Source organism: Eleutherodactylus coqui, chromosome 1 (genome assembly GCF_035609145.1).
Source record: "Eleutherodactylus coqui strain aEleCoq1 chromosome 1, aEleCoq1.hap1, whole genome shotgun sequence".
Lineage (NCBI taxonomy): Eukaryota > Metazoa > Chordata > Amphibia > Anura > Eleutherodactylidae > Eleutherodactylus > Eleutherodactylus coqui.
Genome location: NC_089837.1, coordinates 192,392,672 through 192,408,770, shown reverse-complemented (window position 1 = coordinate 192,408,770; position 16,099 = coordinate 192,392,672). Strand labels below are relative to the sequence as shown.

The 16,099-nt window shown below is 42.7% G+C and overlaps 1 protein-coding gene across 2 annotated transcripts in view; it reads left to right on the top strand.

The window, feature by feature from the left end:
- UBE3D (ubiquitin protein ligase E3D) overlaps positions 1-16,099 on the top strand; it is a 155,029-nt gene that overhangs the window by 52,727 nt on the left and 86,203 nt on the right. For both annotated transcript variants that reach the window (XM_066604954.1, XM_066604961.1), the window contains exons 5-8: positions 2,023-2,092; positions 5,194-5,263; positions 10,224-10,332; positions 15,014-15,180. In XM_066604954.1, the coding sequence (XP_066461051.1) occupies positions 2,023-2,092; positions 5,194-5,263; positions 10,224-10,332; positions 15,014-15,180 (416 nt within the window). The remainder of the gene's footprint in view (positions 1-2,022; positions 2,093-5,193; positions 5,264-10,223; positions 10,333-15,013; positions 15,181-16,099) is intronic.

Below are 16,099 nucleotides of genomic sequence, written 5' to 3'. Positions count from 1 at the left end.
GAATGATGGCATTTATTTTCCCAGACAATATTGCATGTCGGCGCTAGATCATGTCTTCCTGTGGGAGCTGAGTGGCAGTGAGCCCTGCTGCTAGCATTTTATTCTGCGGGAAGAGGTTAACGCATTGACTACACGGTTCGAAATTTGACTCTAGGGGCTTTAAATCAGAACGTCATCTGGAAATCATATCCGCTTCAATAAGTGATCTGAGACAAACCGAGAAGGTGAGCTAGCAATCCACACGACACTTGGCAAATCCTCATGCAGGTTCTGGAGTCAAGAATTAATAATCATCTTAACAGTAATTGGAAGTGACATCATTTAGTGGATGAAATAAGGAATTATCCATCAGCTTTTCCTTCAGAATTGTCATTCTTGTGTGGTCGAGACTTGGCATCTGATTTCTTGCTGTGTGAAATCTACTGATACAACTTCAATATCTGTGTAATTTTCATTTCAGAATTAGTAGTAATACCTTAAGGCCTACTTAACATGGGCAACACGGCATCGCCGCAAGAAAATAGCAGCAATACCATGATTTTGTAGCGCTGCAAAGTTGCAAGTGGTGCCACAAAGTCGCGTGACTTTGTAGCACCGCATACTGGGGTTTTTTTGTAGGTAAGGGGGGCTTATCCTACCCTGAAAATAAGCTCTCGCTGCAGGAAAAAAAAAAAAGTATACATCACCTTGGAAGCGCTGTCCGGCTCCGCTGCAGCTTCTTCCCGGTCCCCGACATTAGTCTTTTCATCTCTTCTGTCCGGGGATTGAAAAATCCCCGCCTCCTGGAAGCGCCGCCTCTGATTTGCTGCAGTGTAGCCGATCAGAGCCAGCATTCAATGAACCAATCACAGCCATTTATTGAGCGCTGGCTCTGATTGGCTAAGGCCTCATCTCCACTAAGAAATTCGGGCCGGCGCGGATTCTCCATGCAGAATCCCGCAGCGGGTCCCTCCTTTCTCGCAGACATGAGGCCTGAAAATTGAATTGACTCACCTGTCTGGACGCTGCGGGTTCCCGTCCGTCGCGGCCGAATTTTCTTTGCTTCTGCCCGGCGGATGTGCTTGGCATGCACCGTGCACTCCTTTTTATTTTGAACTCCTGCTCTCCCGCGCCGGATAGCAGAAATTCAGCTCCGGGTGTACCGCGAATCCGGAACGCTTCCATATGGAAGCCTGCGGGAGCCGCCCGCGCGGGAGACCCACAGAAAATGGAGAATGCTGCGGATGTTTTCCCACACGTGCGATCTACGCGGCAGGGAAAATTGACATCCGCAGGTATTTACTTACCTGCGGGTGTCCAAGGCATACCTATGGGCGCGGATCACGCGTGTGGGACACCCGCACGGATTTCCTAAATAGATTTATCCAGTGGACATGAGGCGTAAGAGTCAGCCACTCAGAGGCAGTGCTTCCAGGTGGCAGGGATCTTTCAATCCCCTGCCAGAAAAGATGAAAAAGAACAGTGCCAAGGACTGGGAAGAAGCTGCAGCGGAGCCCTGGACAGCGCTTCTAAGGTGATGTATACTTTTAAGAAAATTTTTTTTTTCTCCTGCAGCTAGGGCTTAGGTTATGGGTTTGAGTTCATCCAAGAGATATTTGAGTTCATCCAAAAAGAGAGTTGACTTCTTGTCTTTATGCCTGCCCACCCTTAAGGATATACTAATTTGTGCGTACTCATTTTAGTTTGGTTTCCTTTGTGGTTGCCTCGTCCATTTTTACAGTTGTGTATTTCACACTGGGGACTTGGCGTTATAAGATTAGGAACCAGCAATGGGCAGATGTGCCAGTCAGTAAATAAATGAGCATGTGTTGGGATGAACTGACATTTGCTTATCTGTGGTAGATTATACCTTCTACTATACGGAGAGTTTGGACAAGTGTGTGCAGAAAGACAGATATCCCTTAATGTCAGCACTACAATAAAGTTTAGTTAAAGAATGTATAATTCTCCATATCCTCCCTGGAGTGCAGACTAAAGGTGTAATGTGACATTTAAGTGACTTTCTTTTTTTGTGCCTTGCAGAAATCAAAGGAAAATACCAAAGTCATTTGCAAACGTTGCAAAGCAATACTGGGCGAGACTGTGTCATCAGGTATGTAAAGCCGCAGCCATCCTAATAGCAGCTGACAATAAGAGGCACATTCGGCTTTCTTGTAATGGACACGGCCAGCTGCTTCTTACATAGGCTGTAGTATTGTAACTGGAAGATAAGGCAAAGTTTTCAGACTCCCAGCACATCAAGTCACTTCCTATTGTTGCCGAATTATTTTTTTCTTGTACTGTTGAACAAATGTAGAATGTGATACTCATTGAATCCCTTCTCTAAATGGCTCATTATTTTCAAATTAAACCCATGAGAGTCGTGGTGGAATGATTGATCAGTGCATTGCATCTTGAATGAAGCAGGTAGATTCACACGCTCATCGTCAAGGGCATTGGTGACCCAGATTATATTGCTAGTAGGCTCCAGCCTCGTGGTCTGTTATTTCTGATCATACAGCCTTGTATAGTATTTACAAAGTCTTTCTCTTCATGTTCGAATTCCTAGGGGACGTAATACAATTTACACAGGATATGAATGATTGCAGCGTTTCTGATGATGGTCTATGGAACAAAGAGCAGGAACTGTTTGGCTGGGGGTTGTATGAGATTGCTTAAAGGAATATAGTGAGTAAATGGATTCTAAGTGGCTATCATAAACACCTAAGGCAGATTGCGGCACTTGATCCACCAGTAAGGCTAGGGCTAAATCATGATTTTGGCTGCAGGACACGGCAAAAGTTCGTAGTATTGCCCTGCCTGCTAATGAAAGTAAATGCGGTCCTGTTGTGACTCACAAGCTACCACGACATGACCGTCGACGGAAATCCAAAGTGTTCTATCACGGTTTTCGCAACATTGACTCTCATTAACTGCGATGTAAGTAGAGCGATGCTACGATCTTTGATGGTGCGAAGTGTCATGCAGCCAAAATCGCTGGGTAGCCCTAAAGCCTCCCTCACACAGGCTTTTTTTTCAGCGTTTAACGCTGCGCTAAATGCTGTACAACACTGCAATTCATTTCAATGGGGCTTCTCAGACAAGTGTTAAAACTCAGCATTTTATGTTTTATTTTTGGGCGTTTCAGGGTTTTTAAAAGCTGTGCGTCGCCCACGGAAATGAGTCGGCAGCGTTTTCAGCACTGCTGAAAACATGGCTCAACTTGGCACCGCGTTTTTGACAGCATTAAATGCCCTAGCTACACTACGTGAAAAAAATTAAAAGGCAAAACTCATCTAGCAGGCGCCCTCCGGGTCCCTCCCGCTGTTCTCCAGTGTTCCTGCAGGCTTCAGTGCACTTGTCACCGCCGACAGAGGATCTCTTGCTGGTAACTGCGATTGAAAACCCCACCTCCAGCTAGAGATTGCCCTGATTGGCTGAGCCAGTGCTCGAGAACCAATGGGAGCTATTACTCGATGAACCAATCACAGCCATTCAATGGCTAGGTGAGTATTGCTTTTTTTTCAGCTTCCTTGGTTGCATTTTCAGCTGTGCTGAAAATGCAGCCATAACTCATGCCAGCGTTGCTGAAACTGCAGTAAATGCAGCGTTTTTGTGTGAGGGAGGCCTTACTTGACAGTGACCACACGGAGAGACTCTCGGGTGGAGAAGCCTTGATGAAATGGCAACATGATTTGGCAGGGCAACAGCAATTTCAACAACAAACTATTTCAAATTGTTTTTGGGCTTGTGGATTTTCAGGTCAAACTGCTGGTTTCCTTCAAAATTGCACTACCCTGCAATCAATTAAAAAAATATGCCAACCTTATCTTCTACCACCCTGATTCTGCTCCTTGTTGCTTTATCCTTAGTTAGCCAGTCACTCACTAGGCAAAACTTGAAAATTGATGTTTGATCTCACATTCCTGTTAAACCACGCTCTTGGAAACTTCTGATCTGAGTCCTGGCACTATCGCCTCTACATGACACGCTGTCATCACTCACTAGGTCATCTGTATAAAGAGTTCTCTCTGTACTAAACACTCCTAGCAGAGCCAGTATTTCATACAAATGACACTGTGCTTTGTGACACCACTCATGCTAGGCCTGGGAGTAGTGGGCAAAAGAGCAAGCAAGCCAAGCCCTAAGAGGACTCTGTCTGGTTTTACATGCTGATGGTGGTCAGTCCACTTCTCAATACCAACAGAATGTTCAGGTTTGATTTTATAGTGGATCTATTAACATCTCCACCTTTTAACATAACGTTATTTTTAGTTCCAACATTCTTCACTGATTGATTTTCTTAGCAGCAGGTGCTCCGTTTTGCAGAGTTGCAGAGTCAATTTCTAGAGTAACCGTGACATGATCCAATTTGGGCTACCATCACATACCATTAGGGGGAGCCTCTTGCTACTGTTCAATGTGTAAACAGCATTCTGATCACCTTACTGATGGCTTGCGGCAACCAGAATTTTAACATTTCACTTTTATCATTTAACAAAATAAATAAAAAATGGAGCTCCAATTTGCTATAAATGTATACTAAAAATTCATCTGAACTAATCTGAGACAGATTAAGATAAAATAAAAAAGCATAATGGTGCTCGAGGGAAGAAATTGACTTTAAAGGGTCATCAATAGTCAATTGTCTGGGAGTCCGCCGCTCTAGATCCCAACTGATCAGCTGAGCAGGCGCATGCTGTCAGCGCTGCAATAACAGAGATCGGAGCGGAAGACTCCACGGCGACTTCTGTGTAGTGGCCGGCGCTTGTAAGTGCAGGCATGGCATTGAAATCAATGAGAATCGTGCCTGTTGTTACAAGCGCTGGTCACTACATGGGAGGTCTATTGATGATCTATCCTGAAGATAGAATCCTTTTAACTTTTTTGTTTTCAAATAATAGATTTGGCGGGTTATAGTGTATCCATCATACAAAAGATAAAAACTATTTCTGCTGGTCATGAGCAGTTATTTGGGGTTTTCTGCACAAAGTGTATGGCTTGTCTTTAGCTCTCCGCATGCTGCAAAAGATTACCAATGGGAGACGGAGCACATCACTCATCTACATTCTAGTCACTAGTGGTGGTCTTAGAACCCAGATTTCCTACCAGTCTCAATATTTACCATATCAGTAGTTTAAATGATACACACATTAACCTCTCACTTTGTTTGTTCCTACTTGAAGTTGTGGTTTTCTCTTTAATCCCTTTTAGATGCTATCAAGTATTACATTACCGAAGTGATGATTCAGCCGTCCTCTCAACCATACAACATGATCTCAAGGTGAACATTTAAAAGTAGTCGTTGGTTCTTCCAAATATTAACCCTTTTTCCAGCAAGGCTTGTTCAACTTGTTTAAGAGAACAGTAACCAACCTGTTTGTGCTTTCAAGAGGTTCTTCAAGGATTAAAAGTAGTGACCTGAACTCTATGAACAGCAGTTTTTTTGTGTGCATAATTTCACCAAATGTTCACTTAAAGGGGGTTTCTCTCCGAGACAACACCTGTCCATATGTCCTATTAGAGCATATAGATGAACCCCGCAACCCCCCTCCCCTTGTGTGACATCCCCACAAAACATTGCATTGCATACATAATCACTCATTTGAATGGCTACATTTTTCTTTTAAAGTTAACAAAAACTTGTTAGTGTTATTTTGCCTATGGTTGCAAGAAAAAAAAGAAAATCTATGTGCATAGGTATGTCTGTGTGTATAATATAAACTAGGGTGACCCGTTTTGGGTGGGACAGTCCCGCTTTGGGACCCTGTGTCCTACTTTCCACCGGGACCCCAGGATGTCTGGTCACCATTAAAGTGATTACTGTCCGTGGTGCCGCAGCTCTCCGACCGGTAATCACTCTGCAGCGCCACAGCCAGATACAAGCACGAATGGCAGCGTGTGCATCCGGGATCTTCCTCCCCTCTCCTCTTTGGTCTCGCAAGAGAAGAGAGAAGGTGCTGCTGCGGAGCACAGACTTCCGCAAGCAGCAGCAGCGCTGTGAAGACCCAGGAGGAGGGTAAGTAAATGGGTCTTAGGGGACACTATTACTACTGAGGCCACTGTCGGGGTCACTATTATTGCTAGGGCTGGTATAGGGAGCGCTAATACTATTGGGGCTACTGTGGGGGTTACTATTATTGCTGGGACTGGTATAGTGGACTACTCACACTATTCGGGCTACTGTGGGGGTCATTATTATTGCTGGGGCTGATATAGGGAAGCGCAATTACTATTGAGGCTACTGTGGGGGACACTATTGCCACTAAGGCCACTGTGCACGTGGCAGCATACCTCAAGCTGACTTAGATGTTTACACATGGCAGAAATGTTGCAAAATATCAGCAGTGGAAATTTCCACAGCAAATTCCACATCTAAAAAAAAGCAGTCAAAATCTGTATCATTGGTGTATATTTTGACTACCCCTCACCTCCTCCAAAGGTTTCCCGCATTCAGAGCTCCCAGAGTTCCGGTTCCCAGGGAGCACCCAAGTACTTGCATACATGCTGTTTAATAATCTGTTCAAAGGGCTTTCCCGGTATAGATGTCAGACTCACAGGCCTGTAGTTTCTTGGGTTCACCTTCCCGTTTCTAATGATAGGGATGACATTAGCTCTTTTCCAATCTAAGGTTACGTCTCCTGATATCCAGGAATTTTCAAAGGTTACAGCGAGAGGTTCAGCAATTACCTCTGCTGCTTGCTTCACTGATCTAGGATGTAATTCTTCTGGACCCGTAGACTTGAATTAATTTAACTTAGCTAAGTGTTCCCTCACCATTTCTCTGCTTACAGATAGCCTGCATTCTTTTATTCCCCAATAGCACATAGAAGATCAGTTGATGTTACATCTACTTTCTGAGAGAAAACAGATACAAAATAGGGGTTTAAAAGTTCAGCCTTCTCAACACCATTTTTATCTAATTCACCATTTTTGTCCTGTAAACCTCCTGTAAGCACCTTTTCTTTTGCTTTTGACCTTTGTTGCAAGCCTCCATTCATTATTCGCTTTAGATATTCTGACTCTTGCCCTACAGTTTCTGCAGACCGCATTATAGTCGTCTTTCGATATGCGCCCATCTTTCCATTTAATACATATTTTTTTCTTCTTCCTTTTTTTAGTTTTGTCTTCATCCAACCTGGTCTCTTTTAAATGCTTCTGCACAGGTTACAGAGCAAGCCTAGAATACTCTTTCTAAAGAAAAAACATCTAACTACAAAATGCCACAAAAAAAAAACTGTTTAACCTTCACAGGGCCTTCACATGTTTCTAACACTATACAGAACAGTGCTCCAATCTCAGAGGCTGTTCTACATATGTATGTTACAGTATGCAGGACAATGTTCCAGAACTGTCCTGTATACCGTAACATACATATGCAGGACAGCCTCTGGCCCTCGTCCGACATCGGAGCTTTGCAGGGAAATCTTAATGTCGAACGGGGCCCGACACTGGATTGGAAAGCGTTAAGGGGCCACTGTGGCAAAAACACATTTTTTTTAGTTCGATTTTTTTTTTTCGCTTTCAGTTTCACATTTATCCCATGATGTAGTGAGCCCAGCATTAGTTAGGGTTATGCCATATTACCTACTGTGCGGACAGTTTAATTATCATTATTTTGTATTCACCTACCGTATTTTGTGCTTTATAAGACGCACCTGATGATAAGACGCACCTAGGTTTTAGAGAGAGGAAAGTAGGAAAAAAATATTTTGAACCAAAAAGTGGGCTTAAATATTTAATAAAATAACAGAATAATATGTAAACATGAACAGCAGTCAGTCAACAGCCGCATTAAGAACTATTATTACTGTAATTAACAGATGAGCAGAGATTTTTATTTTAGAACAATACACCTCTAATCATCAGGAAACCCCAAAAACTCCTCACTGCTGTCCGAACTTATCAAGCTCAGTGACTCACTATCACTGGTGTCAGCATCTTCATAAAGGATTCCATCCTCAGAACTGTCCAAGGCATTACTGATGCCACATTTTTTGAAGGATCCTACCACAATTTCCTCCTTCACAGCCAGCCACGATGTTTTCACCCACTCACAAACCTGAGTGATAGTGGGCCTTTTCATGCGTTCAGTAGGTGTCAAGTCATGATTCCCAGAAGCCATCCACTTGTTCCACTCCTCTCGCATGAAAACTTTAAAATGGCTTGTTAATAGAAACACCCAGAGGCTGCAACTGGCTGGTAAGCCCCCCAGGAATTACAGCTAGATGGGTCTTTGCTTCTTTAAATATTTTTTTTGTGTTTTCACTGATATGTGCCCTAAACTGGTCAAGTACTAGCAGGGCAGGTTTCTTCAGAAGCCCTCCAGGGCGTCTGGACCAAACTTTTCGATCCATATTTTCATTCCACCTTCATCCATCCATCCTTTCTCATGAACATGGACAATAACTCTTCGTGGGATTGCCTATTTTGGCATGCTTTTTCTTTTGAAGATTAGCATTGGTGGAAGTTGGGTGCCATCTGCACTGCAGGACAACACAACCGTGTAATGCGTTTTCTCATGTCCTGAGGTTTTCACAGTTATGGATTTTGCACCTTTCAAATCAACAGTCCTGTTTAATGGAACATCAAAAGTTAACGGGACTTCATCCATATTCCCAATCTGGCCTATTTCAAAGCCATTTTTCTTTCTTGCATCAATTACAAATTTATGAAAAGACACAATCTTGGCTTCATATTCTTTAGGCATTTTTTGCGCAATTCTAGTTTTGGTGCGCATAGCAAGGCCACATCTCCTCATGAACCTGTAGCAGCACGATGCAGATCCAGTGAAGTCCTCAATGCCTTTCTCTGCAGCAAGACGCTTGGCTTTAAAGATGATCATTTTTGTAGAGACTGAAAATCCGTTGTTCCTGTGACGTATTATCCACTCTTTCATTTCCACGTCTATCTGTGGCCATTTTGCAGTACGCCCACGAAAAGTGTGCTTACTTTTATCTGCTTTTTGCAGCTCCTCCTCCTGTTTCCTCCATTCACGTATCATTTTTTCTGTTGGAGGCGGGCCAAAATGTTTCTCAGCTGCTCTGTTCCCATGTTCTTTGGCGTATTTCACTACCTCCAGTTCAAAAGGGATTTTATATGCTAGTCGTTTCTGCTTTGACATCTTTCTAAAATTGGATGGATGCAGCAGGAGACTAAGGCAGCTTTGTCCTGCAATAATGAAAGAACTGTAAGCACTTCCTCATAGGAGGAAGGGGTCAAGCTGATTGGTGGTGAGCGCCAGCGGGAACAACTGTTGCTCCCCTTCCTCCACCAATCAGCTTGACCCCTTCTGAGTTTCTTTGGCCGAATGTTCGCGTGATGATCGCGCGAACAAGCGGTATGTTCGCTCTATAAGACGCACTGACTTTTCTCCCCCACTTTGGGGGGAAGAAAAATGTGTTTTATAAAGCGAAAAATACGGTGAATTAAGCTACAGTCCATAAGTATGCAGTTAGAAGGATGAGCTGGGAGTTCTTCTATTATAACTGTGTGACAGGAGCTGAGTGATCATCAGTAACTGACAGGAGTGCCTGTCTTCCCCTCAACACAGTTTCAGTAGTAGATCCATGCAACAGCCTCACACAAACTGAGACCTTGACTAGAAAATTAATCCATAACCCCCAAGTAGATAGGAGCTGGTCAGAACTCTGATCACATGACCATTTTTGGAGAAAGAGGCTGGGAGATTCAGACAGAAATAACTAACCAAGGTATAACACTAGCCCACTTATATATACTGGGTGCTGAAGGGGAGCGGGCTAGCTACTTAATGAATGCATTAAAAAATTCGCCAGAGGGGTACTTAAAAAAAAAAAAAATTCAGGCTTCATGCAAACAAAAAAGTGTTTTTTTTTCTGTTAATTGCTACACCTGTACATTGTGGTTCTCATGGGTACAAACTGCTTGTCCTGTTAATATAGGGCCACTATGCCATATGACACAGTGCACGGTTGTTAACCTGCTTTGGTTCTTGGCACCAAATCATTACTGATCTGACTCAAAAATAAGGGTTTCCTTTGTAAAATGACATAATAGATAATGATGAGACCCATGTTTTATATTCTCTATCTGGAGTTAGCGTGCTTTCCATTATATACAGTAGGGTGCTGACAGCAAATAAAGAAAATTGATAATGTAGAGGTTTTACTTTGTCCTAATGACCACTTACCATTAACTTGCCCGTCTTTCCAATGATAGTTAACATGGACGCACACTGTGAAGACTGATCTTTGTTTCAACAGGAAGCAGTTTGTGGAGAACATAATTGTCCGGCTTCTCGTGGAGTTATCAGCCTCCAGAAGCACCTTCAGGTTCTGTATTCAAGGACAAGATGGCAAGGTCTTTCTATTGGTAAGAAAGTCAAATGCTCCTATTTGCAGAAGAGTGTAAATTCAGACCAGACATAAAAGCAAGTACCCCCATATCAAAATTAAAAATGGGGGACCCGTCCTTCTGTTGGGTCATATTATATAGAAGGATGCAGCACTTGTTCACCCCTTTTTCCACCTCTGTTTGATGAGAAATCAGTGGAACAAATTCATCTCTGATCTCTTGCCTTGTACATTATTGCAATGCTGGAGGAAGAGCCCCATGTAGAACAGGGATTTGGAATATCCACGCTGTTCCCACCAGTAAGCGACACACCAGCTACACGGTCCGCCCCCATTGTAGGTACGTTCAGCACACCAGCCGCATGGTCCGCCCCTACTGGAGGTAGGTTCACCACACCAGCCGCATGGTCCGCCCCCACCATAGGTAGGTGCACCACACCAGCCGCACGGTCCGCTCCCATCGGAGGTATGCTCTTGGAGCAGAAGGGAAGTTTGCCATATATTTATTACTTTGTAGTTTAATCTTTAGATGTACCCCTGATTCCCAGATCACCCTCTATTGTAAACCTATGGTGACATTTTCAGCAATAACTACTCACAGCTGATCGTTCCTGTACATATGTGGGGGTGGGAATGAAGTGTTGACTGATCATTATGTGTATGGGCAGCTTTAGTTCTGTTTTTAACTCTCTTTAACAATTCATTGAAGTCTGATTCTCATTTGTAAAGTACTTCAACACTGGTGGTGGGGCCAGGCCGAGATGTAGGCTAAGGTAAATAGGCTGGGATGCAGAACATTTTTTTTCTAATTTTGTTGTGCATCTCTTCAAGAACTGCAATTTGCAATGATTCCAAATGTAACCGGTCACATGAGCATTTTGCGCAGGCCCTAAAGCTAGCGCGCTTTGGGGTTTGTAGTTGTTCAGGGGTCTATATGCATCCAGGGGGTCTGCTCTGGTCTAGAATCTGTATTTATTCAGAGGTCTGATCTGAATCTTGTTTAGGGGCTCTGGAGTCTGTATTCACTTGGCAATCTGCTCTAGAGTTTATATTTCTAGGTCTGTATTTTGGAGTTATTCTGCAGTCTGGAGTTATTTTGGTTTTTGGTCTGGGGCCTTTATTAATTTCAGGGTGTTCTGAAGGATATATGCTCTAGTCATACTTGGAACACAGTAGATGAGTATTTTGGGACACAGCCTATGTAAGTGGTATATGTTAAAGGGGTATGCCCATCTGAACTTTTCCAGTATATCCATAGGATAGGGCATAAGTATCTGATCAGTGGTATTTCTGTCACTAGGGCCCCTGTCAATAACAAGAACAGGGTAGCCCAAATAAATGGAGTGGCAGTCAAGCATAGTCGCTGCATTCATGGGCAGCATGAACCCGGGACAGGGAAGCATGTTGCCCCATGAATGTTTTATTCTGAAACGCTGCAACGTTTCAGAATGAATACACTTTGAAGTCTGACTTGGAGCCGAGCTCGGAGTCACGGGGGCGGACCACACTCTCCTCTCCCCACCTGCATCATGTCGACTGACAGCTCTCTGTATTTGGGCAGCATGAACCTGATGACCGAATCCCTTTAAGGCTGCCTTCACACTGACGGGAAAATCACGTGAAATTGGTGCTTTGCGAGATGCACAAATATGGACCCCATTCTTTTGACAATGTGACAATTCAGGCAACAAATCGCAGCATGTCCAACTAGCTGCAAGATCTCACGTCACAGCTCCATTGTTTTCAGTGGGGCTGGCAGCCACTGAAGGCAATGGGAGAAACTCCATGGTCTCTGCCACGGCTGTGACAGCCGCGGTGGGGATTCCCTTCATCCCTGCAGCGATACTAGGCTATTTTCACATGAAAACACCTCACATCCACTGGGCTTTCACATGGTTGGGAGCGTGATATGGGGGCGATATTCACGGCCTGATATCGCGCTCACCAGTGTGGTTAGCCTTGGTTTTTGCTTTATTACTATTTATCTCTTATTTTCTGTAAATTCTAACATTCCCCATCTTTTGCTTTTTGTACTTTTCCACTGCTAATATAACTCATCAGCAAGTTTGTTGCCAAATTTACTATGAAAATTATGTCTTGTATACTTTTAATTTTTCTCGTTTGTTTGGTTTTTTTTGCGACTGAATGCGTCTCAGAAAACTACAGGAGTTGATGTAATTGGTTTTCTGCTGTGTGTGGAAGATGGATTATACTTAACACCCACTGAAGTGCACTGCAAAGACCAAAGACAGGAATATGAAACTTAAATTTGCTGGTGCACTTAAGACTGTTCACATCATGTGTTTAGCCTCTATTTAACCTATACACCAGAACATGTATATTAAATAAATGGCTCCAATGGATGCCATGCAGGGGCTTCCTTAACCCATGGGGTCCCATTGCAAATAAATAAAAAAAACACAGGCTTAACACATCCTTTTTTTTAATGGGTACCATTTTATGGAATACAAACCTAATGGGAATAAACCCAAAGACTCACTTTGGCTGGGTTTAGTTCTTCCATTTTGAATAAATAATTTTTCTGTTCTCCTATACATATTGTAAGAATATACTAATACTAGGAATTTGCAGAGAGAGGGTAGCTGTCTCATAACTTTACCATCAGAGCTCCATGGCCCTAGCCAAACCCTAAATATTTTTAAGTTGGGGTCTGTTTACACCAAAAGATGTATTGTTTGAAGGAGCGAACGATTTCGGAGTTGTTTATACAGCAGATACATCGTTGGCTCGTTCAAATGAGACCAGATTCAGTTGCTCACATTCATTATAAAAGTGATAACAACTGAATGATCAGTGTTTAAACCAAATGGGTTTAACCCTTTCCAATCCAGTCTGACGTCTAAAGACATTATGATTTAAGGCTGTACAGCTCTGATGTTGGAAGACGTCCATCAGGGTTCTCTTACTGAATATTTCCAGCCTCTATGCTGTCGGAGCCTATCCAACGTGTCACCTCATGCAGTACTGGCTTTAGCCAGCAGATAGCGCCGTTGTATAACGGCAGAAAAAGAGTAGGTCCCCTAGGAGAACCAGGATACAAATTGGACTGGAAAGGGTTAAATCCTCAACGATGATTTTTATGAAATGAACGATAAGCAAACAATTTATCGTTTGGTCATTGGCCGTGTTTACACTGAACGATATTGTTCATTCTCGCTAGTTTGAATGATATATGTATATTTTTTTTAACGATCCTCGTTCCCTGTAAGAGGGCCTTTATACTTTAATATCCTTTTATGTAGTTTCCTGATGATAAACTCCGACTAAGTATATTTTCTAAACCACAATTCTATTATTGTACTTGTTCCCTGAGGCTTTCCCACTGTATTATTGAAGAAAAAATAGTTTATTCTCTTCCCTAATATGTAATTGTAATGTGGAATGACCATTCCAATACAACATGGGTGCATTGTCACGCCAGAGTGTGAGAGACCAAAGGAATAATTGGTTTTAGAAGTACAAGCCAAGTCCTAGGAAATGCCTTTTAATATCTTATTGCTTTCGTTTATCAGTTCTTCCAAGTCCGCTTCATTTGTAAGGTCAGAGGAAGGAAACAGCAGATGCTCTCAACACATGGACTCCGTTTTCACTTGTTCAATAACAATCTTCTCAGTTCTCTAATGTCTATAGGGTGTCTAAACAAGTGTGAAAACTCCCATATAGAATGAAAATAGTTTGGCAGACAGTGATCCAATTTTGCATATAAGCTAGGGGAATCCTGTTAGGCCATGTGGCCAACATGACAGCCAATTTGAATGCCACCATGTGGGATTTAACTCTGATTTTCCAGTGGGAAAGTAGGATGTGATATATCAAATTGGCAGAGAATTTCACCAGAAAAACAATGGTGGGCTTCATTTTAACATAACTTTTTTTTTTAATCTCCTGTTCTCATGATTTTTTTTTCTTCATTACAGGCAATGTGAATGATGGCGTTATCTCAAGCAGAACGTGTTAAGATCGTCTTTATGCCAGGTGAACAAAGCACACATGTCAGCGCACCCAACCTGATCTTCCATTACCCACAGTGCAGTTCTGTCACTCAAAAACCATTACTAATGAAGCATCATTAACCATTGTACAATGTAGCACTCATTTGTCTCAAGAATATGGGTCTACCGTGCTTTCATACAGCAGATTTTTGTCTCTGCATATATAGCATCCTTACAAATCACACCTGCTGCACCACCGGACCTAAGGACGACTTCAACACGTTCTGCTTGAGAGAACACCGTCATTCACATTGCCTATAATGAAGAAAAATCACTGTGTTAACATGGGAACAAATACAGTTATGTTAAAATAAAGCACACCATTGTCTTTCTGGCCTACCAGAGCTTCCCGTTTCCCTGCAGCTTGTATGAAGAATTGGATTACCGTCTGCAAAAGCGGTTTCATTCTATATGCATATATCCACACTTTTGGGACACCCTGCAATGCTTGCTTATAAATCTTATCTGACAAAGCTAATACAGAGCGTATTATAGTTAAAATGGCAAATTATATAATAAAATACAGGTGTGTGAACACAAGGTGCTGGACAAATCTATTTAATGTCATGAGGCATCACCGTAGGGGTCTCCTGCTGTCATTGTTGAGTGATTGCACATGGTAACCTCTGTCACTTCTAATGCTGGGAGATTTATGTTCTTTTCATGATCGTTCCCCTATTCTTTTAGCTTTGGCTGTTGAACGTTGACACAGTATTGGTGGAATTAATAAAACCTGGAAGTGTCGGTTCCTGCTTTTTCTCTGGAAGTATATCCTGTGACGCCAAAAGCCCTCCAGCAGTCCAGGAGGTTGCACGGGTGCTCTACATGCCGTGTGTTGACAAGCCTAACACGGAGTAGGTATTTTATGTTTTGTAACTTTATTCCTGGTACTTTATTATTATATATAGCAGATTGGTTTGCCATTGTCTTGTGCATACATTTGGCCCATAGAAACATGTAGGTGTGTCACGTGATTGGTCTCAGGTGAGAGAAACCAAGTAGTTTTGTAGATATGATACCTTCCCTTCGTCAGACTAATATATGAAACATGTTTGGATGGCACATAATTATATCATACAGATGCGGAGGGGAGGGGAACACACTGCTCTTGATCTAAATAAATGTCCACACACAGAAATTTGAGACTTGAAAAAACACAAGACAGTCTAAGGAGAGAGACAAACATTAAATCGGTCCACTGAGCTGAGGAACGTGACAGTTTTATGATGTCTCTTATCACTAATGCACACATAAGAAGATAGGAATACTACCTCGACAGCACCACTTATTGGATGGAAGCATTCTTACAATCCTTTTCTGAATTCTTATGAGAAAAACAAAAAATGATTGGGAGAGGACACCCGTCTTGACCTCCTTCAGACCTTTCATATTCCTCACTTATGCAAGAAACCCAGGCTTAGGTTCATTCCATTCTTGAGGGTGTCAAACATGGCCATAAACAGATACTCCCAAATTCTTCTGTGACGTTGTGACTTGAATTTGCCCTTCAGTATGATAACTTTGGTCTGCTCTATGCCATGTCCGTGACCACAAAAATGTTTTGCCACTGGTAATTCTGTTTTTCCCCCTCTAATTGTGTGGCGATGAGATCTCCTCCTGCTCTCAGTTTCTGTCCTGTTTCCCTGATATAAAGCCCCCCAACAGGACACTTATTATGACTTGGCATATAAATGTGGTGTGATGAGATCGCAGGGAGCCATGCGGATGTCATTGCAGCTGGGGGCCTTCTGAAAGGCCCCAGGGTTGTCCTGG